The sequence below is a fragment of the Carcharhinus amblyrhynchos genome, chromosome 2 (assembly GCF_965287045.1).
Source record: "Carcharhinus amblyrhynchos chromosome 2, sCarAmb.v2.hapA, whole genome shotgun sequence".
Taxonomy (NCBI): Eukaryota; Metazoa; Chordata; class Chondrichthyes; order Carcharhiniformes; family Carcharhinidae; genus Carcharhinus; species Carcharhinus amblyrhynchos.
In genome coordinates this window covers 64338300-64364535 of record NC_137325.1, presented here as the reverse complement: position 1 = coordinate 64364535, position 26236 = coordinate 64338300, and the positions used below count along the sequence as shown (strand labels likewise).

Sequence of the window (26236 nt, the reverse complement as noted above, 5' to 3'; positions counted from 1 at the left end):
ACTCAGGCAATGAATTCCAGACACCCCACCATCCTTTGCGTAAAAAAACTATTCCTCATGCCCCCTCTACACCTACTGCCACTTATCTTGAATCTATGTCCCCTGGTTCTAGAATTCTCTACCAAGGGAAAGCATATGTCCGCCCATTTCACCACTCTCTTTACTTTCCTGAGATCTGTTACTACCCTCCTCTTTATTCACAGTAAAGTGCAAGTGTGCAACACGATTTAATACTGTGTGTGTTTTTCCACCTACCTTCAGTTTCATTATTTGATTCATTGCTTCTTTTACATCACTGGGGTTGTTAATGTCAACAGTCCAAACATGGGGCTTCCCAATATAAACCTCTGCATAAGGATGCTGAGATGAAAGCTGTGAGTGGAAATGAAGATTGAATTTTTAGTACAGGAAGCTGATATACTAATGAATTTAAAATAAAAGCAAAGTAGTGCAGGTGCTGGAGGTCTGAAAAAAAAACAGAAACATTTGGGAAAGCTCAGCAGGGCTGGCAGCATCTATAGAGATAGGAACAAGAGTTAATGTTTCAAGTTCAATGTAATTTCTTTGGAATTTTAACTGAAGTTGTTTTATTTTAATTGATTTTCACAATGGACAATTTTAGAAAAGGACTAGGACACTAATTGCCTTCATTAATCGAGGGATTGAGTTTAGGAGTCGGGAGGCAATGCTGCAACTTTATAGGACCCTTGTCAGACCCCACTTGGAGTACTGTACGCAGTTCTGGTCGCCTCACTATAAGAAGGACATGGAAGCTATTGAAAGGGTGCAGAGGAGATTTACAAGGATGTTGCCTGGATTGGGAGGCATGCCTTATGAAAATAGGTTGAGGGAGCTGGGACTCTTTTCCCTGGAGAGACGAAGGTTGAGAGGCGACCTGATAGAGGTATATAAATGTTGAGAGGAATAGATAGGGTGGATTCTCAGAGGCTATTTCCCAGGGCTGAAATGGTTGCTACGAGAGGACACAGATTTAAGGTGCAGGGAAGCAAGTACAGAGGAGATGTTAGGGGTAAGTTTTTCACTCAGAGGGTGGTGAGTGAGTGGAATCGGCTGCCATCAGTGGTGGTGGAGGCGAACTCGCTGGGGTCTTTTAAAAGACTTCTGGATGAGTATATGGGATCTAATGGGATTGGGGGTTATAGATAGGTCTATGGCTTAGTAAGTATACAAGTGATCAGTGCAACTAGTGGGCCGAAGGGCCTGTTTGTGCTGTAGTGTTCTATGTTCTAATACTGATCTGCAAAGACATTTGAAATTGCCGCAAGATGTACACTCAGAAAGAGGAGTTGAAGAGTAATTGAAGGAATGTGGAGTCCTCTCACTTCATTCTCGCAGTTCTCGGTAAAATCCTTATTCCGGGAGTGGCCTAGTACTTCGTGTCGGTGTGTGTGCTTGATCCTGGACCGGTAGACGGGCGCCGCAACAGCTCGGTGACTAGCACTGCTGGCTGTGCAGATACATGGATTTGGGCCTGTGTCTGTGGGAGTTTGCGCATTCTCCCTGTGGTTGCGTGGGTTTCCTCCGAGCGCTCCGGTTTCCTCCCACACCCCAAAGATGTGCTCTTAGGCTGATTGGTTTACCAAATTGACACTATTCTCCCCTGAATCTGGCTAAGTCAGGGGTTCCATTCGTAGACACGCAGGGTAGAATAGGTGTAGGGTGGTGCGGCGGCGCGGGCTCGTTGGGCCGAAGGGCCTGTTTCCCGTGCTGGGTTGTTCTTTGTTCTTTGAGTGGTTTCACAGGAGGAGGCAGGACTCTGGATTCATCCAAGACATCATCTCACTGACAGAGTGAATGTTCAAGTTGAATTAATAGAATTATTGTCTAAAAACTGTCTGGCACACATTTTTGGGCACAAGGATCATAATTTGTCCTTTAAATGCTTTCTGCTTGCATCTCAGCATGACCCACATTGCTGGCTGGCTGCACACACCAGCTGGAGAAGCTGCAATGAATCACTTCAGGCTGCTTCTGACTTGCAACTGCAAACAATGGAAACTGAACACAGGGCAGAGGAGGACTCCACAGTTTACAAATCTGGTGCTGCAGGACTTAGTCATGCTGGTGGGCAGGTGTGGACAGAAAGAGACAGAGAAAGAAAGAGAGAGAAAGAGAAAGAAAGAGATAGAGAGACCATTTCCATTCAGGATGGGGGTTGTGGTTGATGGGCTAAGCAGTCCCTCAAGGAACCTCCTCCTGAAGTTGGCTAGTGAGGTCAATTTCCTGAGCTGGCTGGCCCCAAAGATGTGAACCAGAAGATGGTCAATGACCTCAAGGTGACTGTCAGTGAATGCACTGCACACACACTATCTCCTAGCCACCACAGCACCAACCTCACAGTTTTCCCAATGCACCATACACCACCCTAAAATATCTTCCAAACAACTCTGAGAAAATAATTCTGTTTATTCAACATGAACATTTGGTTTCATTTTCAGTTAATGTCTTGTATGAATCCAGATAATTTGTTCTGCCTCCTCTTGTCAATGCAACTCACTTAGTAATATTCTGTCTCCTGCAGGACAAGGTGGTTCAGGGCATAGCAGAGAACAAGAAGGAGTCAGACCTTTCAGTTACTGAGCCCAATGTCTTGTTGCATTATGGAGCTGGCTATGACAGCACCCTTTGCAGCAAGCATCGCCAAGACCAATGAGAGTTAGTGTGTTATTGCTTTCTCAAGTCCCACCACATCCTTATCGTGCTAAATGGTATGAAGTGCAAGCTGCAGATGGTATGATTATAGATGTCTTGCTTTAAACCAGCAACCTGCCCAACCTCCCTTTTTGATTCAACATGATAGCAGGATTATGAGAAAGAGAGACAGTAACCACATAGCAATGATGAAGAAATTCATCTGACAGTCACAGCCATGATCTCAGTTACTGATACTGTGCCCAGGTCTGAGAGAGTGAATAGTATCGGCGTTCAGTGTGCATTTTTTAAACAAGCATCAGGAACAGCTGTCTGACATCATGATAGAACCTCTTTTGACACCTCTGGTGTACGCACAGTGCACTTGTGCCATTCTCAGCCTGAGTCTTCTGGTGGGCCATACTGGAAGTGACCAGCAGCATGGTCAGTCTTTAGAGCTCAGTTACATGGCAATTATCTCAGGACGGACACAACTGGAATCACATTTATCTCTTAGGAACATGGTTGATTTTAGAGAGTTCCCATTAACCTGAGGAGCTTAGGAATGTACATGAGGAAATTTATAAGATATCTAACATAAAGATTTGGAATTTTTGCAGTTGAAAAGATAGTTGCTAATTATCAAGAATAGATGGCCCAGTTCTAATTTTATTATTGAAACTTAAACTGTAAAAATAAAAGTATTCACAAGTCAAAGTATTGAATTATTCATAGGAATCATAAGTGTACTAAATCTAACAATGCATTTAGAAATATAAAAAAGTGCCTTTCTTTCAGAGGCAGAACTTGGTCAACTATTTGTTTGCATTTTTCAAGACCTTTCAATTTTTCACCAAATAAAACAAAAACAAACTCTTTTAAAAAAGGGAAAATGGCTTCAGTTGTAGCAGCCTTCCTAATAGAGACTGATTTCTCTCCAGCACACTGATATTCCATCATCTTTGTTATGTTAGATCATTGAAGGAATGGACAAAGCAGAAATATTAGAACTGAACTTCTCCTTTTTTGAGGGATTGGCATCTGGAGAATGGACAATAATCCTATCCTCATTTTTGCACTTCAATAGCATTTCAGCAGAATTTTTGGTAATGGCCGTTCAGATGGGACAGCAATGTAAAGTACGCATAATGAATGACAGCGATTCAGGTCTACAGGTTTCTTGCTCAACTGCCATGTACTGTGCAGAGACAAAACTAGTCCCAAAAAGACACATTACGGCTTCCAACGTCACTGTCTTTCAGGACAGGTTCGTATAGTGCGGAAAGCTCTTGGCTTTTTGAATTGAAAAAATGTTTTTGTTTTGTTTCTGTTCTTGCTGCAGATGCTGCGAGTTTTTTAAATTCAGGGAGTGAGGCTGTGTTTAGTCATACATTATAAATTAAATTTTAAAATGTAACAATTCATCAGCAGCTGGAACTATAGAAATCTTGTTCCAGCAGGCTGCTTTTTAACTGACCCCTTTAATGTTTCAGCTGCCTTTAAGGCCCAGGCAGCACTGGGATTTGCTCTGAGATCTTAAGATCCAGTTGAGCCTGTGTAGCAGTATTTAATGGTGTATTTGAAATGACCTAATTAAGCCAGTCAGTTGTATTGAATAGCACAAATGATCACTATTACTTTTCAGAACAACTGTGATGGTTGATAATGTTGTCCCTGCCAGCAATACCCATATCCTGAGAATAAATGAACAATTGATATGCTTTTACAATTCATGCTTTATAAATCTATATGGTTTCTTTGAGGGGTAACAAAGTGGATGAGAACAACTTAGTGCATCCGAAGATTCGAAAAGCTTGATAGTATTTATATCACAGAAACAGGTGTTTTGGCCCATTCATATCCACACTGGTATTTAAACTGCATACAAAAGCCCTCCCACTCCTCTTCATCCAACCCGATCAACGTAAATCTCTATTCCTTCCTCCCTCAACTAATTACTAAGCTTTGCTTTAAATGCATCAAATTACTTTTGGTGACGAGTTTAACATTCTAACCACATTCTGGGTAAGTCAGTTTCTACCGAATTTTCCATTGAATTTATTAGTGATCATCATGTATTTGTGGCTTCTAGATTTGGTCTCCCCCGTAAGTGGAAACATCTTTTCTATATCTAACCTCTCAACCTTCTCTCTTCTGAATATAACTACCATTAAACTTGGTTAGAAAATAGCCTTAATTAGGTTAGAAAATCTTAGCCTTAATACAGGCTTCACATTTGGTCAAGGAGGATGTTTCGTATTCAACAAAAGTTGCAAAAGGTCATTGAAAGATTAAGCGAGTTGATAAAACTGACAGTTAAGAGCTCAATTTGGGGAAATGTGAGGTTATCTACTTTAGGTCCAACAATGATAGATCAGAGTACTTTTTAAAATGGTGAGAAGCTTGGAGCTGTGGAGGAACAGAGGGATTTAGAGTTCTTTGTAGAGAAATCAAAAAGACAGGGGCAACTAATATTGAAAAAGGATGAATGAGATATTCATCTATTCATTTATTTCAAAGCAGTGGTAATACAAAAGTGTGGGAGTGATGCTAAAATTGTTTAGACCACTTATAAAAATTGTGTCAGATATGGAGCCTGACTCAGAAAGAGCATGTTGGCCCTGGAGATTCACCAGAGTTCTATTGGGAATAAAGAGGTTAAATTATGAACACAGATTGCAAATCAAGCTTAAATTCTGATGCCTGTAGAAGACTGTTGTGAAATTTAATTGAATTGTTTAAGACGATTAAAGGGATTCATGGGTTATATAGAAAACAACTATTTCCTCGGCTGGAGGGGGCGCTGGGGATGTTGGTGGCGGTGGTGGTGGTGGGGTGTTCCAGAACAAAGTGCATAGATTTTAGAGATTCAGGAGTAATATCAGAAAACATCCTCACATAATGGGTCATAGACACCAAGAATCCTCTTGCCCAAAAACTGTTGAACCTAGCATAATTGAATATTTAAGACTGATATAGACAGATTTTCATTAGAGGATGTGGAGTCAAGGTAGGTAAATATAGTTAAAATAGATAAATGTTTTGTAACAGGCTAGAGGGGATAAATGGACTATTCCTATAATCATGGTACTACGTTTCTATTTTCAATTCCATCTGCAAAGCTTATGTTTGGCTATCAAGTTTAATCTGTCTTACAAATACCCAGATAAAGGAACTGAGATATGAGCTTTAAGTACAAAAGAAATCAAATTCTGTTACCCAACAGTTATAACACATTAAAATAATAAATAATATTAGCTAATGCAAATAAAAGTTCCAAAGTGTTGAAGCAGAAGAAACATAAGTGATTAAATCTGCCTCAGGTTCTGACCGACTAGAATTCTTTTTTTCTAAAATGTAGGAAAACATTCGGTTATTAGCACAACAGCTAATGCTCACAAAGTAGTTACAAATTATCCAGATTAAGTGGCAACAGAAGATATGGTGATAAACAGGAAATTCTCTGTCTGAAAGAAAAGTAACCAGAGGAGTTTCAGAGGGTTCTGGTATTCCACACTTTTAAAGTTCAAAGTTTATTTATGCGTGTCATAAGTAGGCTTACATTAATACTGCAATTAAGTTACTATGAAAATCCCTGTTTGGTATAGAGGAAGAATTTAGCACAGCCAATGCATCTAACCAGCACATCTTTCGGATTGTGGGGGGAAAACAGAGCACCCGGAGGAAACCCATGCAGACACAGGGAAAATGTGCAGATTCTGCACAGACAGTGACCCAAGCTGGAATCGAACCCTGGTCCCTGGCACTGAGGCAGCAGTGCTATCCACTGTGCCACCCTACAATCTGTATAAACGATGTAGAACCAATTATCTGTGGTAGTATAAAATTTACTGATCAAAGCTAGTTGTCCAGATACTAAGCAGAAATGAATATGAAATGAGTGTAAAGAAGACCAGAAGAATTATGTAGAGGGACTGAATTATGGTACATTCCTACATTATGAATGTATATTTTAGGTAGGTCAGTCAGTCAAGCAAATTCCTATGGGGAAAACAATCAGATAGTTACCCTTTAAGTAATCAATGTTTGGGAGGAGATTACTCAAATCAAACTGAAGGCACATACAAGATGTGTGGGTAGAAAGCGGAGGTAAATCTCACAACAGATTCCAAAACTAGCCTACCAAAGATCTTGAAGAAACATGCTATTATGTTCAATAGTGAGCTGGGAAGCACGAAGGATACCTCAGTTAAGTTTATGATTGAGGATGAAAGTCAGGCTTAAAGGCTAGGTCAGGCCATATGCAATCAGACCTAAGGCAGAGACAGAATTAGAGCATTGAAAACAGGAGTCCTTGAACCCACTGATGTGAATGATTGGGCTATGCTGATTGTACCTGTGACGAAGAAGGATGGATCAGTACATATTTGTGGCTACCAGTCCTGTACTGTGTGCAGAACAGTGCTCTCTGCCTCTGATTGATGATTTATTTGCTGTGTTGGCTGGAAGCCAACATTTCAAAATTGACCTCAGTCAAACATATCTTTCAACACAGCCCTTTTTGCCACAATTCCTGCTCATGCTGCCTTTGTATCAACAACCTGCTGCCAAGTGCCCAGATTTTGCACACCGGTGGCAATTACAAGTATGTGAGCAGTTTTTGGCCGACATCTTATGAACTCTTATGCTCAAAATCAACTGTTGAGCTTCTTTGGCTGCTAATTCCATGGAAACTGCAATTTTCAAAACTTTCGTTAGGGGTAGATTGCTTTCTTTTAACAACCTCTTTTGAATAGCTTCATTCTTTAAGCCAGACTAATCTATCTCTGAAGGTGTCATTCAAGGCACCCCTGAATTCATAATGTTCAGCTAGTATCCTCAAGGTAAATACAAACTGTGATCGATTCACCTTCTTGTTGTTATTTATAGACCCTAATCCTTTCTGCAATGACTAAAGACTTTGGTGAATAGTGGTTTTGCAATATTTCCATTATTTCATCATGGCTTTTTGTGCATAACTTTTCTGGCTGTACCAGACTTCTCAGGAAATTAAATGTTTCCTGCCCGCAATGTTCATTAACGTTGGACCTATTATATCTGCCAATATCTTGTTCACTTTGACAAAATAGTTGAATCTCAGTATATAAGCTTCCTTGCTTAGTATTCTTGTTGCACAGTCCCAAGGCACCATTTTTACTACGAAATTATGGGACACATCATGCATGCGCATGATGTGCCACATAATTTTTAGCACTACATTGCTTCCTTATTCCCTAGCAACACCCACATCTCTAAATTTGTTGTTGCAGGGAACATGCTATTCCCGGTGATCCTGGTACTGTAACAGATCTTTTCTGGCACAGCACATGGCAGGCTTCTTTCCAAAATTGTCTTCTCCTGATCTTTGATTACTCTTCAGTTCCTTCAGTGGTTGCAACCATTGTTTGATTTCCCTCCATCACCAGTTTCCATGTAATGATGATTTCAGTCATTTATTGTTTGTTGGGTGTCTACAATACTCTTGGACTTTTTTCACTTTATTTTGGTGTCTCACCACCTTGCCGCCAGTTTTCTATGTGGTGGTTTTAAAAGATAGGTTGCAGGTCTCAAAGGTTCAAACAAATGAAGAGCTTTATTGAAAGGACGTTAACACTACAAGCTGCTAAAATAGACTGCCTGTTTGCACATGCAAATAACTGATGACATCATTAATTATATCACAGGATCAGTCTCTTAAAGTGCCCCATTCCACTGCAAAGCTCTAATGAGGAAGCACTCGAAACAACATGAATAAACAACACCATCCTAATCCATCAATTCTTCAAGCTCAATGAACTGCAATCAATTGGTCCCTTCTGAACTATTGCTGGATTTCCCAAATCAGAGCCCAAATCTTCCAAGTGGTGTCTCCTTCATACTCTCTCTTACCTAAAGCATTTCACCTCCCTTTTAAGCAGCAAGAAGTTACAAAATAATCATTTAATAATTCTGCAAGTTTCCAGTACTCAGGTGTCATTTCCCAAATGCTAAAGTGTCCAAAAACTGTATTCATTACTTTATCCAAGATGCTTGTTATAATGATATGATTGTTCTTTGTATACTGTTTCTTGGCCTGCCTCTTGTTGTTATATATCTTTTCATATATTCTTCCTTCCTGTGCACTTATTCACCTCAAACCTTCAATGACCTATTTTCATCCATCTTGGTTTGACTCCTTCATTTAGTCCTCAACATATATCTAGAATAAATTACCTTTGTGAAGAGAATAGCGGAGCAGCTACTTTTTGACGGAGAGGTAACAAGAAATTATTCAAGTGATTCGTCAGTGCAATTATTAAAGTATTTTTGTTTAAACTTTTGAATCACAGGCAGTTAAGGACTTGAGCAAATTAACATACATAGTTGAAGCCAAAACATTTTTTCCCTAACTGGCATTTTCAGCATCTTAATGCTAATTGGCGAGTAATCTTTGTTAAGATGTTATTCCAACTGAAGATTAACAACACTTACTTCATTTACAAAGGAAGAGCTGATGAAGATGTAGCCAGTAATACACTTCAATAATTTTAAAAAACTTCAAGAAGCCTTATTTTCTAATGACATTGCACTTGTAGCTGGTATTATAGACAGAATCTTTACATGACTAATTGCCTATTGTCACAATAGTACTTTACTGCCCAAATTACTTCCAGGCATACTGAACACTTTAAAGTAGACATGTGCTTTCAAAAGAAATACAAATTAAGACACGGAGCAAAAGATGACTGATGATGTGAAGTGACCATTTTTTGAAAAATTCCTATGTGGATTATAGTTGACTGACTAGCCCCTAGAGAACATGGAATGTTTTGCCTAAAAGGTGTTGGGAACTTCTTCAAATAGACTTGAAAGAGAGGTAAGACCATAAGAGCAGAATTCAGCTACTTGGCCCATTGAGTCTGCTCCTCCATTCAATCATGGCTGATACCTTTTTCATCCTCATTCTCCTGCCTTTTCCCCTTACCTCCTGATCCCATTACTAATCTAGAACCTATCTATCTCTCTGTGCCTTAAAGACACTCAATGACCTGGCCTCCACAGCTTTCTGTGGCAAAGAGCTCCACAGAGTCACACTCTCCAGCTGAAGAAATTCTTCCTTATCTCTGTTCTAAAGGATCATCTCTTTAGTCTGAGGTTATGCCCTCTGGTTCTAGTTTTTCCTACTAGTGAAAATATATTCTCCACGTCCACTCTATCCAGGCCTCGCAGTATCCTGTAAGTTTTAGTAAGACTCCCCCCTTCATCCTTCTAAACTCCAACAAGTACAGACCCAGAGTCCTCAACGACAGGGATCATTCTTGTGAACCTCCTCTGGATCCTTTCCAAGGCCAGCACTTCCTTCCTTCCTTAGATATGGGGCCCAAAACTGCTCACAATACTCCAAATGGGGTCTGACTAGAGCCATATACAGCCTCAGAAGTACATCCCTGCCCTTGTCTTCTAGCCCTCTTAACATGAATGTCAACATTGCATTTGCCTTCCTAACTGCTGACAGAACCTGTACATTAACCTTAAGAGAATCTTGAACAATGACTCCCGAATCCCTTTGTGTTTCTGATTTCCTAAGCATTTTCCCACTTAGAAAATTCCTCCTTCCAAAATGCATAACCTCACTTTTCCACATTGTATCCCATCTGCCACTTCTTTGCCCACTCTCCTAATCTGTCCAAGTCCTTCTGCAGCCTCCACTTCTTCAATACTACCTATCCCTCTACATATCTTTGTATCATTTGCAAACTTAGCAACAGTGCTTTCAGTTCCTTCCTCCAAATCGATAATGTATATTGAGAAAAGGTTGTGGTCCCAGCAGCGGCCCCTGAGGCCCTACTAGTTACCAGCTGTCATCCTGAAAAAGACCCTTTATTGCCACTCTCTGCCTTCTGCCAGTCAGCCAATCCTCTATCCATGCCAGGATCTTATCCTTAACATCATGGGCTCTTATTTAACAGTCTCCTATGCCACACCTTGTCAAAGGCCTTCTGGAAATCTAAATGAATCACATTCACTGGTTCTCCTTTATCTAACTTCCTTGTTACCTCCTCAAAGAACTCTCTCAGATTTGTCAGACATGACCTCCCCTTCACAAAGCCGTGCTGACTCAATCCTATTTTATCATGCACAAGATCTCATCTTTAATGATGGACTCTAAAATGTTGCCAATGACCAAAGTCAGGCTAACCAGCCTATAATTTCCCATCTGCTGCCTGCCTCCCTTCTTAAACAGCGGTATTACATTAGCTATTTTCCAGTCCTCTGGTACCCTCCCTGTCTCCAGTGATTCCTGAAAGATCATCACTAATGTCTCTACAATTTCCTCAGCTATCTCTTTTCGAACCCTGGGGTGTAGTCCATCCGGTCCAGATGATTTATCCACTCTCAGGCCTTTCAGTTTCCCCAGAACCTTCTCCTTAGTGATGGCCACAATACTCACTAGTGCCCCCTGACTCTCCTGGAGCTCTGGCATCCCACTAGCATCTTCCACCATGAAGACTGATGCAAAGTAGCTATTCAGTTCCTCTGCCATTTCTGTGTTTCCTATTATTACTCCTCCAGCCTCATCTTCCAGTGGTCCAATGGTTATTTTTGCCTCTCTCTTACCTTTTATATATTGAAAAAACCTCTAAGGAAACTCTAAGATAAGAAAGATACAAAAGACTGAACTTTAATTTCCTGTGGTTATGGAGACAAAATACTGATTGCGTACCTCAGCAGACATCCAGAACCCCATCTCTTATCAATTTATATTTCAGAATGTGTAAGCGGTTCTGAGAAAGAAAGAACATGGGCTTGGCAATGACTTCCAAGACTTCTCTCTCAGCAATACACAGAGAAATGAGTTAAGAAGCTAGATGCAGACCTGAAGTATGTGTGTGTGCTGGTGTGTCAGCATGTGAGTGACATAGAAACAGGAAGGGACAACAGTCAGTCACCCCTGTAAAAACAAGCTTGCAAATTAACCCTCTCTATTGCAAGAACATAGAACATTACAGCGCAGAACAGGCCCTTCGGCCCACGATGTTGCGCCGACCAGTTAAAAAACAATGACCCACTAACCTAAACCAATCCCTTTTCATCCATAAACCTATCCACGGATCTCTTAAACGCCCCCAAACTAGGCGCATTTACAACCGCAGCAGGCAGGGCATTCCAATCCCTCACCACCCTCTGGGTAAAGAACCTACCCCTGACATCCGTCCTATAACTACCCCCCCTTAATTTAAAGCCATGCCCCCTCGTGCTAGCTTTCTCCATCTGAGGAAAAAGGCTATCGCTGTCCACCCTATCTAAACCTCTAATCATCTTATATGTTTCAATAAGATCCCCTCTTAGCCGCCTTCTTTCCAGCGAAAACAACCCCAAATCCCTCAGTCTCTCCTCATAGGACCTCCCCTCCATACCAGGCAACATCTTGGTAAACCTCCTCTGCACCCTCTCCAAAGCCTCCACATCCTTCCTGTAATGTGGGGACCAGAACTGCACACAGTACTCCAAGTGCGGCCGCACCAGAGTTGTGTACAGTTGCAACATGACGCTGCGACTCCTAAATTCAATCCCCCTACCAATAAACGCCAAGACACCATATGCCTTCTTAACAACCCTATCTACTTGATTCCCAACTTTCAGGGATCTATGTACACATACACCTAGATCCCTCTGTTCATCCACACTATTCAAAGTCCTCCCGTTAGCCCTATACTCAACACATCTGTTATTCCTACCAAAGTGAATTACCTCACACTTCTCCACATTAAACTCCATCCACCACCTCTCGGCCCAGCTCTGCAACCTGTCCAAGTCTTCCTGCAAACTATGACACCCTTCCTCACAATCTACCACACCTCCGACTTTGGTGTCATCAGCAAATTTACTAATCCACCCAACTATACCCTCATCCAGATCATTAATAAAAATTACAAACAGCAGTGGCCCCAAAACAGATCCCTGAGACACACCACTCGTAACCGAACTCCATGACGAATATTTACCATCAACTACCACCCTCTGTCTCCTATCTGCTAGCCAATTCCTGATCCAATTTCCTAGATTACCCTCAATCCCATACATCTGCATTTTCTGCAGAAGCCTACCATGGTGAACCTTATCAAACGCCTTACTAAAATCCATATATACCACGTCAACTGCCTTACCCCCATCCACCTCTTTGGTCACTTTTTCAAAAAACTCAATAAGGTTAGTAAGGCACGACCTACCCGCTACAAAACCATGCTGACTATCTCCAATCAATTCATTACTCTCCAAATAACTATAAATCCTATCCCTAATAATTTTTTCTAAAACCTTGCCCACAACAGAAGTGAGACTCACCGGTCTATAATTCCCGGGGAAGTCTCTGTGCCCCTTCTTAAACAATGGGACAACATTCGCTAACCTCCAATCTTCCGGTACTATACCAGAGGCCAACGACGACCTGAAGATCAGAGCCAGAGGCTCTGCAATCACTTCTCTTGCCTCCCAGAGAATCCTAGGGTAAATCCCATCCGGACCAGGGGACTTATCTATCTTCAATCCCTCAAGAATATCCAGCACATCCTCCTTATCAACTGTAATACTGTCTATTCTACTCCCCTGCAACCCAGTGTCCTCCTCAGCTATATTCTTGTCCCCCTGCGTGAACACCGAAGAGAAATATTGGTTCAATGCCTCTCCAATCTCTTCCGGTTCCATACATAACTTCCCTCTGCTGTCTATAACTGGCCCTAATCTTGCCCTAACCAACCTTCTGTTCTTGACATACCTATAGAACGCCTTAGGATTCTCCTTAATCCTTTCAGCCAAAGTCTTCTCATGTCCTCTTTTAGCCCTTCTTAACTCACTCTTCAACTCCCTCCTAGCCAATCTAAAGTTTTCTAGTGCACTACCCGAGCCCTGAAGTCTCATCCGAACATAAGCCTCCTTTTTCTTTTTAACCAACGAATCAACTTTTTTAGTGCACCACGGTTCCCTAGCCCTACCAATTCCTCCTTGCCTGACAGGGACATGCCTATCACGGACTTGCAGTAGCTGCTCCTTGAAAAAACTCCACATTTCGGACGTTCCCAGTCCCTGTAATCTCCTAGTCCAACCTATGCTTCCTAATTCTCTCCTAATGGCCTCATAATTACCCTTCCCCCAGCTAAAACTACTGGCCTGAGGTTCATGCCTATCCCTTTCCATCACTAAGGTGAACGTAACCGAATTGTGGTCACTATCACCAAAATGCAAACCAACTTCCAAGTCAAGCACCTGGTCTGGCTCATTTCCCAGCACCAAATCCAATATAGCCTCACCTCTAGTTGGCTTATCTACATACTGACTCAAAAAACCCTCCTGCACGCTTTGTACAAAAACTGACCCCTCTAATGAGCTAGAGCTACAGCAATTCCAATCAATATTAGTAAAGTTAAAGCCCCCCATAACAATTACCCTATTACTTTCACTCCTAACCAGGATCGTCTCCGCAATCCTTTCCTCAACCTCTCTAGAACTTTTAGGAGGTCTATAAAAAGACTCCCAACAGGGTGACCTCTCCTCTCCTATTTCTAATCTCCGCCCATACTACCTCAACAGACAAGTCCTCATCAAACTTCCTCTCTGACACTGTGATACAATCCCTGACCAATAATGCTACCCCTCCCCCTCTTCTACCTCCTTCTCTACTCCGACTAAAGCATTTGAACCCCGGGACCTGCAGCATCCATTCCTGCCCCTGCTCTATCCATGTCTCTGAAATGGCCACAACATCAAAGTCCCAGGTACTGATCCATGCTGCAAGTTCATCCACTTTATTGCGAATACTCCTCGCATTAAAGTATACGCATTTCAAACCCTGCTCCACCCCCACCCCCACGATGCCGTGCATTGCAGTCCCCATCTACGCCCCCCTCACTTTCACCCCTCTACTCAGGATCCCACCCCCCCTCTGAATCAGTTTAAACCACTCCGCATAGCCTTAGCAAATTTACCCCCCAGGATATTGGTTCCCCTCTGATTCAGGTGTAGACCATCACTCTTATAGAGGTCCCACCTTCCCCAGAACAAGCCCCAATTGCTCAAGTACCTGAACCCCTCCCTCCTGCAACATCCCCTCAGCCACGAGTTCAAACTTTCCCTCTCTCTATTCCTCTCTAAACTATCCCGTGGCACAGGCAAGAGTCCGGAGATAACCACTCTATCAGACTTGGCCTTTAGTTTCCACCCCAACTCCATAAATCTCTGCTTAATATCCCCTTCCCTTAACCTCCCTATGTCATGCATCCCCACATGAACTATAACTTGGGGTTGATCTCCCTCTCCCCTAAGAGTCCTGAATACCCTTTCCGATACATCCCGGACCCCAGCCCCTGGTAGGCAACACACCAGCCCCGAGTCCCTACCATTACTTCCGACTCTCCTATCCGTCCCCTTAACTGTAGAGTCCCCAATCACAAGGCCCAATCTTTTACATCCCCTAACCACCTGAGCTTTCACACTAGGCTCACCCCCAGAGACCTGCTCCCTTCGGTTATCCCCAGTTGATTCCTCCTCAACTGTAGCCTCCAGGACCGAAAACCTATTTTGGAGGGGAACAGCCCCAGGGGATTGTCCCCCCAATTGCTTCTTTCCCCTCTTCCTGGCAGTGACCCAAGACTCATTTCTAGGAGTGACTATCTTCTTATAACTCCTATCGATGTCCTCCTCCGCCTCCCGAATTATGCGGAGCTCCTCTAATTCCACCTCCAGCTCCTTTACGAGAGGTGATGCTCGGCAGAAGCCATCATTAAAGGGAATTGATCTCTTCAGCTACCCTGCAGAAACCCATTAAACTAATTGCTAAACTGCCAAAGCCAACCCTAACAGAATCACTCAGTTCAACAGCCACAAAGTACAACCATCCATGCTAACAAACCAAAGATCATTCTTATGTTCTTTCTAACTTTCATTTGGACTCTTAACTTCTCATTTCTGATCAGTTGGCGTATGGAGGTGTTGCATTTTTGTTTAAATTGGTTCCTTCCAAGAAATAAATGCATTTATACCGAAAAAAAATATACACAGGGGGTGTGAGGTAACTTTGTTACAATCAGCCAAGGATATCGAATAAAGAAAGGAAATCAGCTCATTCCTCCTCATCTAGGATGATGACAAAATTGTGATCCCACTCAGGAAGTTAATAAATTAGGGACCTTATCTCGGACTTGTCGTAACACTATACATTGAGCAAGACTCCCACCAAAACCCCCTCTCGCCAATGAACAATATTTCAGTTCAAATTCTCAACTTTGCTCAACAAAATTGTAAACTCCTCTCTCATCCCAACTGAGAAAGATTACGGCCCACAGCAACTGTCCACACCTCCATTTCTCATCCACAACCACTCACCTTATTTGGTTGTTTTTCACTTTTTTCAATATTCAACTTCTTATTTTTTCTCTGACCTTCCTCAACATTATCGTCCTCTCCCACCTTCTCTGTATAACTGTGATTGTCTATTCCTCTTCCCAAACTTGCACATTTGTTCCATTGTTGAAAAGCCATTGGCCAACAGGATTAAGGAAAATCCCAAGGCTTTTTGTACATATGTAAAGAGCAAGAGGGTAGGTAGGGAGAGAGTTGGCCCACTCAAGGGCAAGGTATTAAATGAGTACTTTGAGTCAGTATTCACCAAAGTGAAGGACTTGATGGATGATGAGTTTGAGGAAGGGTGTGTAGATGTTGAGTTTAAAAAGGAAGAGGTATTAGGATCTTCAGAAACATTAAGGTAAACAAGTCTCCAGGGCCTGATGGGATATACCCCAGAATACTGAGAGAGGCAAGAGAGGAAATTGCCAGGGCCTTGAGAGAAATCTTTGTATCCGCACTGGCTACAGGGGAAGTCCCAGAGGATTGGGAAATAGCCAATATTGTTTTTTTGTTTACGAAAGGTGGCAAGGATAATCCAGATAATTGCAGGCTGGTGAGCCTTACATCAGTGGTAGGGAAATTATTGGAGAGAATTCTTCGAGATAGCCCCACTTGGAAATAAGTGGATGTATTAGTGAGAAGCAACATGGTTTTGTGAAGAGGAGGTCGTGTCTCACGAACTTGATCAAGGTTTTCGAGGAAGTGACAATGATGATTAATCAGGGTAGGGCAGTGTACGTTACCTACATGGACTTCAGCAAGGCCTTTGACAAGGTCCCTCACGGCAGACTGGTGCAGAAGGTGAAGTCGCACAGGATCAGAGGTGAGCTGGCAAGATGGATACAGAACTAGCTCAGTCATAGAAGACAGAGCGTAATAGTGGAAGGGTGCATTTCTGAATGGAGGGTTGTGACAAGTAGCGTTCCTCAGAGATCACTGCTGGGACCTCTGCTGTTTGTATAAGTGATTTGGAGATAAATATAACTCGTTTGATTAATAAATTTGCAGACAACATGAAGGTTGGTGGAATTGCGGATAGCGAATGGGAGCATCAGAGGATACAGCAGCATATAGATCAGAAGGAAACTTAGGCGAAGAGATGGCAGATGGAGTTTATCTAGACAAATGTGAGGTAATGCATTTTGTAAGATCTAATACAGATGGGAAATATACAGTAAATGGCACAACCCTTAAGAGTATTGATAGGCAGAGGGATCTGGGTGTACAGATACACAGGTCACTGAAAGTGGCAATGCAGGTGAAGAAGGTAGAAAGGAAGACATACAGTATACTTGCCTTTGTCAGCCGGGGCAATGAGTTTAAAAATTGGCAAGGCATGTTGCAGCTTTACAGAACCTTAGTGAGGCTGCACTTGGAATATGATGTTCAATTCCGGTCACCATACTAGCAGAAGGACGTAGAGGATTTGGAGACGGTACAGAAAAGATTTACCAGGACGTTGCCTGGTCTGGAGGACATTAACTATGAAGAGAGGTTGGAGAAACTTGGTTTGTTCTCACCGGAACAATAGAGGTTGAGGGGTGGCCTGATAGAAGTATACAAGATTATGAGCAGCATGGACAGAGTGGTTAGTCAGAAGCTTTCTCCCAGGGTGGAAGAGTCAATTGCTAGGGAGCATAGGTTTAAGGTGCGAGGGGCAAGTTTTCACAGAGAGTGGTGGGTGCCTGGAACTTGCTGCCAGGGGAGTTGTTGGAAGCAGATACAATAGTGACTTTTAAGGAATGTCTTGACAAATACATGAATAGGAGAGAACAGAGGGTTATGGTCCCTGGAAGGGTAGGGAGTTTTAGTTCAGACGGGCAGCATGTCAGTGTAGGCTTGAAGGGCAGAAGGGCCTATTGCTTTGCTGTAATTTTCATTGTTCTATCCCCATTTGCAACCTTGTTTGCCCTAAATAATCAAAGTGTACTGACTACCCCCCTGTGCAATTGTTTTGGAAATGGCATCAATTACTGTCCCCTAACCTTTGTTGGAAAGTAATCATTCATTTCATATCGCAATACAATTAACATTTTATTAGAATTTTAACTTTATAAAATACAATTCTAATTAATAACTCTACAATTCAAACTGAATGAAGAATAATTTGAATACAATACCTCTCTGAAAGTTGGTTTCCCTTGAAAAAAATTCGTGTTTTTCCTGCTCTTTGGGGGGTTAAATTTTGGATTCAGAAATATGCAGCCATTTGCTATTGCTTCTAGAGGTGCAGGGCCTTCGTAAGGAAATCCTAGTCCGACAAAAACCTAAAGGATGAAATAAGTATTTTACAAATTAATGTTTCACATCACTTTCATCATGCTAATTAATTTTCCCTTCAACGTAGCTTAATTTTTCCCATTAAGTTACATTGATGGAAATGGTTCGGTAGAAAATTTACTCTCTTTAAGGGACATGGGATGAGCAGAGCATGTGGACTGTCATGTGAGGGATAGGGGTGGTACATGTGGGTGTGGTAGGGAGGAGAGGCAATTTAAGGTGGGACGCATTTCTCCTAACCTCATTGGAAAGCAGTTGCATCTTCTGTACAATGGCTGTATATGGAGCCCAAAATATAATATCCCAATAGCAATCAGTGAGACATTGATCACCCAGGGAAGAAGTAACAAAACATCAAGGAAACAACTGTGGCTTTGGATTTTTACCTTGGGCTACATGGGTTTGACTGTCCCTGATGTAGTGGATGAATGCAGTATTTCTACAGTCATTAGCATTTTAATCTCTCCAGAATACACTAGATGGCAGCGCAGCGGTCAGCACTGCAGCTTTACAGCGCCAGGGACCTGGGTTCAATTCCCGACTTGGGTCACTGTCTGTTTGCACATTTTCCCCCCGTGTCTAAGTGGGTTTCCCCCCGGGTGCTCTGGTTTTCTCCCACAACTCAAAGATGTGCAGGTTAGTTGGATGGCGATGCTAAGTTCTCCTTTAGTGTACCCAAACAGGTGCCGGAGTGTGGTGACATAGGTATTTTCACAGTAATTTCATTGCAGTGTTAATGTAAGCCTACTTGTGACTAATAAATAAACTTTACTTCAGTAAATCAAGGGCTCCCAAACTGAGTTGCAACCTGGGATAAATAGTTGGGGGTCATGAGTTCCTTCTCCTCTAAGGAGCCAAAATCAGGCCTGATAGAATGAAGGCAAACCGTGTTCAGGAGAAAGTGTTTGACAATGCTTCCCTATTGCACAGAAGTAACAATTACGTGACTTAATCCCAGTATTTGTAAACAAGTAAACTTTATAGTTGTAACAATCTAGATCACTGCACCTTGAACTAACTCGCATCATCTAAGTGCCTTTTGAAGCAAACAAATTTTATGAAGATAGTGCACTTTTTAAAACGAACTAGATAACCTATTGGCAAAATTCTCGATTATTGAAACTATGTTTGAAAAAAATTATACGCATAGCTAAGAAAACAAAGTAGAATTTTCATCAGTAGAAGCAAGTCATTTCAATTCTTAAGCTTTCAAATTATCTGTTACAAAACACAACCCTCAGTGAAGGACTTCAAATCACAGAATTTAGTATTCCCATATCATAATTTCCACAGCAAGTTGCGAATAACTAAATGCCTCGTGCTGCACCACTGGTCAGAATACAAAATATTGATTCATCTAGATATTCCAGCTGTTAAGTCTAAATTATTTCCCAGTCCTTCAGCCAGAAATTGACATAGAAAGAAAATACCTTCAGTAAAAAATTAATTAATCTAAATAAAAATAAATAAATTAGGCTGGATTTCAATCCATGCACCTAAAATAAATATGCTATGCCATTGTGTCACTTAGTTCATTTCATGAAGTTATTTATAATGTTAAGGACCACCAAATACCTGTCATAAAGTAATGTTTTTGTTGTAAAATATAAACAAAATTGGCTTCCTGGAGCTTTCTTCTTTCCAGCCATTTGGATTGAAACGTGTAAAAGAAACACTAACTTTAGACACTTTCAAGTCGCTTACAAAGTTTCAAAATACTTTATAAATGGTGAATTATTTTAAAGCGTGTAGGGACTATTGTGCAGACACTTTGCTGCTTTCTGTACAAGTGACATCCCACCATCTAATCTGCTTACAATGGTTTTGCCTGTGGAATGAATATCAGCCAGTGTAAAGTCTGACTGTTCTCCAAGTAGTGTCATAGGGTGTCCAGTGAGTCAATATGACAGACAAATTCTTAGTCTGAGGAAGGGGTCTCTGGCAGCACTCCCTTAATATTACACTGGAGTCAGCCTAGGTTTTGGGCCTGATTCCAAAACTAGTTGACTCAGTAATGTGTACTGCTGGCTGAACTAAACTGGCACTTCACTGGCTTCAGAAAAGTCCGGAATGTGAAAGACCATTCAAGTAAACAAGCCCTTTTCTTCCAGCCACAGTCTTTTGTTTTATCACGCCTATCTTTTGAGGAAATATTTTGCAAATGTTTCCCTGGCAATCCTCAAAACGTAGACCGAACATGCTTCAAAATATCTGACTGACACATCACATTATCCATCTTGATCAGCAGTTTTCCTTGGCATGGCATTTTCAGGTTCCCAGTAGTTTAATTTGCGCCCTCTCATTCTATATTCAGTCCAAATTAAATAACTTGCTTACATCTAAATTATCAAGTCCTCCCAGCACTTTAGTTTTTTCTTAATCCTCTCTTCTCCAGTGAAAAAATAGCTCTCTGATTCACTCTTCCACCAAAACTATGATTCCCCAGGGTCAATCTTAGTTCCTCTTTCCCAAAGTTTTCCCAATGCATCAATTGATATCCTTTTCAGAATACAACACTAATGTCACAACATAGAGTCAACAACACATCCTGCTTTTCCAGCAGAAAGCCATGTGGACTGGGAGCTTGGTTTGGAAAACTGAAGCTACAATGTATTCCAAATGTGATCTGACCACGAATGTTTAGAGGGTTATAATAAAATGGACCTTACAGCAAAGCTCATCCGAAGGTACGTGAAATTTATTGACCCTTTGTCAGTTAACAAAATTGCAGTACATAATATTTCAGGTAGATTGACTAGGGTGCAGAAAACTAGCTTTATCTGGATGTATATTTTCAGTGATTATTCAGAGACTCAACACACCTCATATATGCATCTTTGTCTTTTACATGTTTCCAGCCGGTGTGTTTATCATGGTTTGTCAAAGACTTTGATGGATTAATATCTCTAATTCAAAATATTGTACTTTTGTCTTTACTTAAATGATCTACAGAAGCAATTATATAAATATACTATTCGTGTCCATCAATGTGATCAAATATTTTATTATAAATTGTTAACATCTGACAAACCTTAGTCTGTCTTAGCAAGAGATGAAGGTCTTGCCCACTGAGGATTCCATGATTAATTATAAAATTGGGTAAGTTGACATGATGTTCATTGTGAAATGTACCATGGACCTCAGCATAATTTCTGACAACATCCAGGAAAGATGTTTTGTCCTGTGAAAATCAGGAGACATAATTAGAAACAGAAGTCTTTACCTTGGCAAACATAGAATTTTAATACAAAAATTCATATAAGTCTCATTAATACAGCTTCATTAAATTACATCAACCTTTCGGAAAAAAGTGCACCACAACTTGAAAATATTTTTGAATGTGTTGTATTTTCAAGAAAAGTCATTATGCACAGATTTCACTATAAACTTCCAAATAAGATATAGTATATTTAGAAAGATAGTAAAGTTGGTCAAGCATGCTTGTAACAGATGAAATGAAAGTCACCAAAGTCTCAGGGGACTTGAGGCTGACTGGTGATGATTTAATCCGAGGGTCCCCACATCTCAGGCAAAGTTGAGAAGGCAGAGCCTTCGTGAATTACCTCAGCCAGGACAGGAATTGAATCCGTGCTGTTAGCATCGCTCCACGTCACAAAGCAGCCGTCCAGCCAACTGAGCTAACCAACTTCCTATCCGTAACAGATAACACTCAATATAGCCACTAAAATTCGTGAAAGAGGTATCTAGGTTGCAACATGAGGAACATCCAGTGTATACAAGGCAATTTATTTGAACATTCAGAAGACAATTTCACAGCATTCTCTCAAATAGCTATCAGAAAATGGACAGGGTGAATGGAATAGGTCACAGATTTTCCAAATGGCTGAAGAATCTGGTTTACAACAGGTACCAGCAATAGAAGAAAAATGGAAAATGCCGTACTTAGTAAGGGAACAATCAAGGCATTCCTCAGAGATCTGTCCTGATTTCACTACTGTTCACATTATATGTATCTAAAATTTACTTGTGAATAACTAATAAATAGTAATGAGATTGTTAATGTCCAGAGGGACGGAGGCAATTTAACATGGACTGAAAAATGGTAGAGGAAGTGAGAGGGTATCAGATATAATTATGTGTAACTAATGTGTTTAAGGACAAGGAACAGTCAAAATGTCTTACGTGAGAGGGTCTGATTTTGTGGCTGACATTCATAACTGTGGGCCTGGGAAATTTGACGGGATGTATTCATGGGAGTTTAATAGGAGATTCTTGGTGAATTTTCCATTCCACTGCCTGTTGGGACTCTTTCATATTATACCTCTTTCTAAATTTCTAGTAGCTCATCCTCTTTGACGGGATGTATTCATGGGACTTAGAAGAGGATGAGCTACTAGAAATTTAGAAAGAGGTATAATATGAAAGAGTCCCAACAGGCAGTGGAATGGAAAATTCACCAAGAATCTCCTATTAAAGGGTGAAGCCATTAAATTTTCAGCAAGTGCTGGGTTTAAACAAACCATGATGGAGATGCTGGCATTTGATTGGGGTAAACGTAGTAAGAAGTCTCACAACACCAGGTTAAAGTCCAACAGGCTTATTTAATCACAAACGCCACTAGCTTTCAGAGTGCTGTTTCTTTGTCAGGTGAGTAGAGAGTTCTGATCCCAAACAGGGCATATAAAGGCACACACAGTTTACAGAATACTGATTAGAATGAGAGTTTTTACAGCTATTCAAGTCTTAAAGGTGCAGACAATGTGAGTAGAGATAGCATTAAGCATAGGTTAAAGAGATGTGTATTGTCTCCAGACAGGACACTAAGTGAGATGTTGCAAGTTCAGGCAAGTCGTGGGGGTTATAGATAGTGTGACATGAATCCAAGATCCTGGTTGAGGCCGTCCTCATGTGTGTGGAACTTGGCTATCAGTTTCTGCTCAGCGACTCTGCACTGTCGTATGTCATGAAGGCCACCTTGGAGAACGTTTACCCAAAGAACAGAGGCTGAATGCCTGTGACCGCTGAAGTATTCACCAACAGGAAGGGAACAGTCTTGCCTGGTGATTGTCAAGCGGTGCTCATTCATCCGTTGTTGTAGCGTCTGCCTGGTCTCCTCAATGGTCTCACCAAGGCCATCCCCACACCTCCACTTCTTGCCTTCAAACAACCGCACAATCTCAAACAGACCATTGTCCGCAGCAAACTACCAGCCTTTAGGAGAACAGTGACCACAATACCACACAACCCTACCACAGCAACCTCTGCAAGACCATGCCGGATCACTGACATGGATGCCATCATCTCACGTGAGAACATCATCCACCAGGTACACGGTACATACTCTTGCAACTCGGCCAACGTTGTCTACCTGACGCACTGCAGGAAAGGATGACCTGGGGCATGGTACACTGGGGAGACCAGGCAGACGCTAAGACAACGGATGAATGAGCACCACTCGACAATCATCATGCAAGACTGTTCCCTTCCAGTTAGCGAACACTTCAGCAGTCACAGGCATTCGTCCTGTGATCTTCGGGAAACGTTCTCCAAGACAGCCTTCACAACATACGACAGTGCAGAGTCGCTGAGCAGAAACTGATAGCCAAGTTCCGCACACATGAGGATGACCTCAACTGGGATCTTGGGCTCATGTCACACTACCTGTAACCTCCATGACTTGCCTGGGCTTGCAAAATCTCACTTACTGTCCTGTCTGGATACAATACACATCTCTTTAACCTATGCTTAATGCTATCTCCATTCAGATTGTCTGCGCCTTTAAGACTTGAATAGCAGATTAGCTGTAAATACTCACATTCTAATCAGTATTCTGTAAACTGTGAGTGCCTTTATATGCCCTGTTGTGATCAGAACTCTGACAAAGGAACAGCGTTCCAAAAGCTAGTGGCGTTTACTACCAAATAAACCTGTTGGACTTTGAGACGGTGAGACTTCTTACTGTGTTTAAACAAACCACCAGGGAATATAAAACAAATTCAAAACAAGGCCAGGGACAACAGAGGCAAACAGAATCAATCTTCTATGCATTGTCTTTTAGTGTTCAGAAACATAGGATTGGATTTTTGTGGAGTTGTAAAGATGCCGGGGGCCTTTAAAAAAGATGTGCAGGACTGAGGGAAGATAGGGAAAATGGCTGAGTTCAGATAGACCTGATTTTCACTGCAGCAATGCCCTTTCTCACAATGTAGGAGTTACAAACCTTGAAAAGGAAATAAATGCTCTTGAAGTGGGGGGTGGGGGTAAAATTGAACTGTCAAGCTGTGACAGTTCTACCGTCTTAGGGCCCCAAACCTTCCAAAACCAACAATCACACCATTTGGGTTCTCTTTCTCGAGATGGGTGTGCAGAGCCAGGAAACCTGTCTTGGGAATGAAAATTCAGCCCAAAGTGTTCAAAATTCCTCTGGACACTGATAAGAATTCAAAAGATGGACATGTGGCCACCTCAAAACTCTTATGGGATTTCAGATTATAACAATATTAATAACCTTCAGAATCACATGGGATGTTTTACAACGTCAGAAGTCTCACACCACCAGGTTAAAGTCCAACAGGTTTATTTGGTAGCAAAAGCCACTAGCTTTCGGAGCACTGCTCCCTTACCAGGTGACTGGGAGTTCTATTCACAAACAGGGCATATAAAGACACAAACTCAATTTACAAAATAATTGTTGGAACATGAGTCTTTACAGGTAATCAAGTCTAAGACTCACATTCTGATATAGATTGCAAAATACTGCCAAACTGGACTGAATACGTTGCAACTCATTTCACGTAGGACCTACAGAACTAATACAGAATGGAGATTTTCACCCCGCCATTATGTTGTGGATTTTGAAATTAAATCCCTGGAGAGAAATTCTAGGGCTGAATCCCAGAAAAGGTGGGAAAAATTTGCATGACTGGCCATCATGCTAGTTTCCTAGAATCCTCTCACCCCAAGGCAGTGTGAAGCACGGGGCTGTTTAAAGACCTATTAAGACCTGTTGTCAGAGCCAACAATAATTGCCCCATTGGCATCCAGTCACCATGAGGTGTTGAGGAACAAACCAGCTGGTGATAAGCTCCTAGTGGCAATCAGTGGAGCCAGTGTCCCAAGCAGGTTGTGAAGCTCTCCCCTATTGCCTGACTTTTGCTGCAGCTGCAGGTGAGTTACTCTTTCACAATGGCCTGGAAGCTCAGTCTAGTTTATTTTTAAAACTTGGCAAAGAGGGCATCTCAAAATAAAGGCACTCACGCTTACTAACATGAAAAGGCAGCCTGCTGCTTCTTTAGTGCTGGAGGGTCTCTGACTATCCCTCTAGCTTAATTAATTATGGACCTCATGCCCCCTGAACGTACTCTCTTCCACCTTCTTCTGTTGGGAAATAGATACAAAAGTCTGTCATGTACCAACCGACTCAGCTTCTTCCTTGCTGCTGTCAGGCTTTTGAATGGACTTACCTTGCATTAAGTTGACATCCTCTACACACTAGCTATGACTGTAACACTACATTCTGCTCTCTCATTTCCTTCTCTATGAATGGTATATTTTCTCTGTACAACATGCAAGAAACAATATTTTTCATTGTATGCTAATGCATGTGACAATAAAAAATCAGATAGCTTTGAGATCCTGCCCTTGAGTTACTGATTGGCTAATTTGGGGAAAATTGCAGGCAGGTGACCATTCCCAGTGTGGTCTTTGGATCCTCATTTAACTCAGACATCAGAGTTCAGAAGCCTGCAGGGACAGTACTGTCTCAGTGAATAACTAACTGCACCACTGAGGCTCCAATTTGGCAACAATTTGACAAGCTTGTTTGCAATTGCTAAGTAGAAAACAATTAATCTGTTAAATACCTGCCAGATCCTCCCAATCCTATTTTCTTTTCATTCCCTAATTCTATTTCTTGCTTAAGCCCAAGTACTAAGCTTTTAGCACATGCGTGAGGCAGTAAATA

The 26236-nt window shown here is 41.6% G+C and overlaps 1 protein-coding gene across 3 annotated transcripts in view; it reads right to left on the bottom strand.

The window, feature by feature from the left end:
• Positions 1–26236, bottom strand: part of LOC145355065 (alpha-1,6-mannosylglycoprotein 6-beta-N-acetylglucosaminyltransferase A-like) — a 123297-nt gene that overhangs the window by 17045 nt on the left and 80016 nt on the right. For all 3 annotated transcript variants that reach the window (XM_080206892.1, XM_080206910.1, XM_080206901.1), the window contains 3 exons: positions 21344–21493; positions 18153–18299; positions 256–372 (listed from right to left, as the gene is read on the bottom strand). In XM_080206892.1, the coding sequence (XP_080063018.1) occupies positions 256–372; positions 18153–18299; positions 21344–21493 (414 nt within the window). The remainder of the gene's footprint in view (positions 1–255; positions 373–18152; positions 18300–21343; positions 21494–26236) is intronic.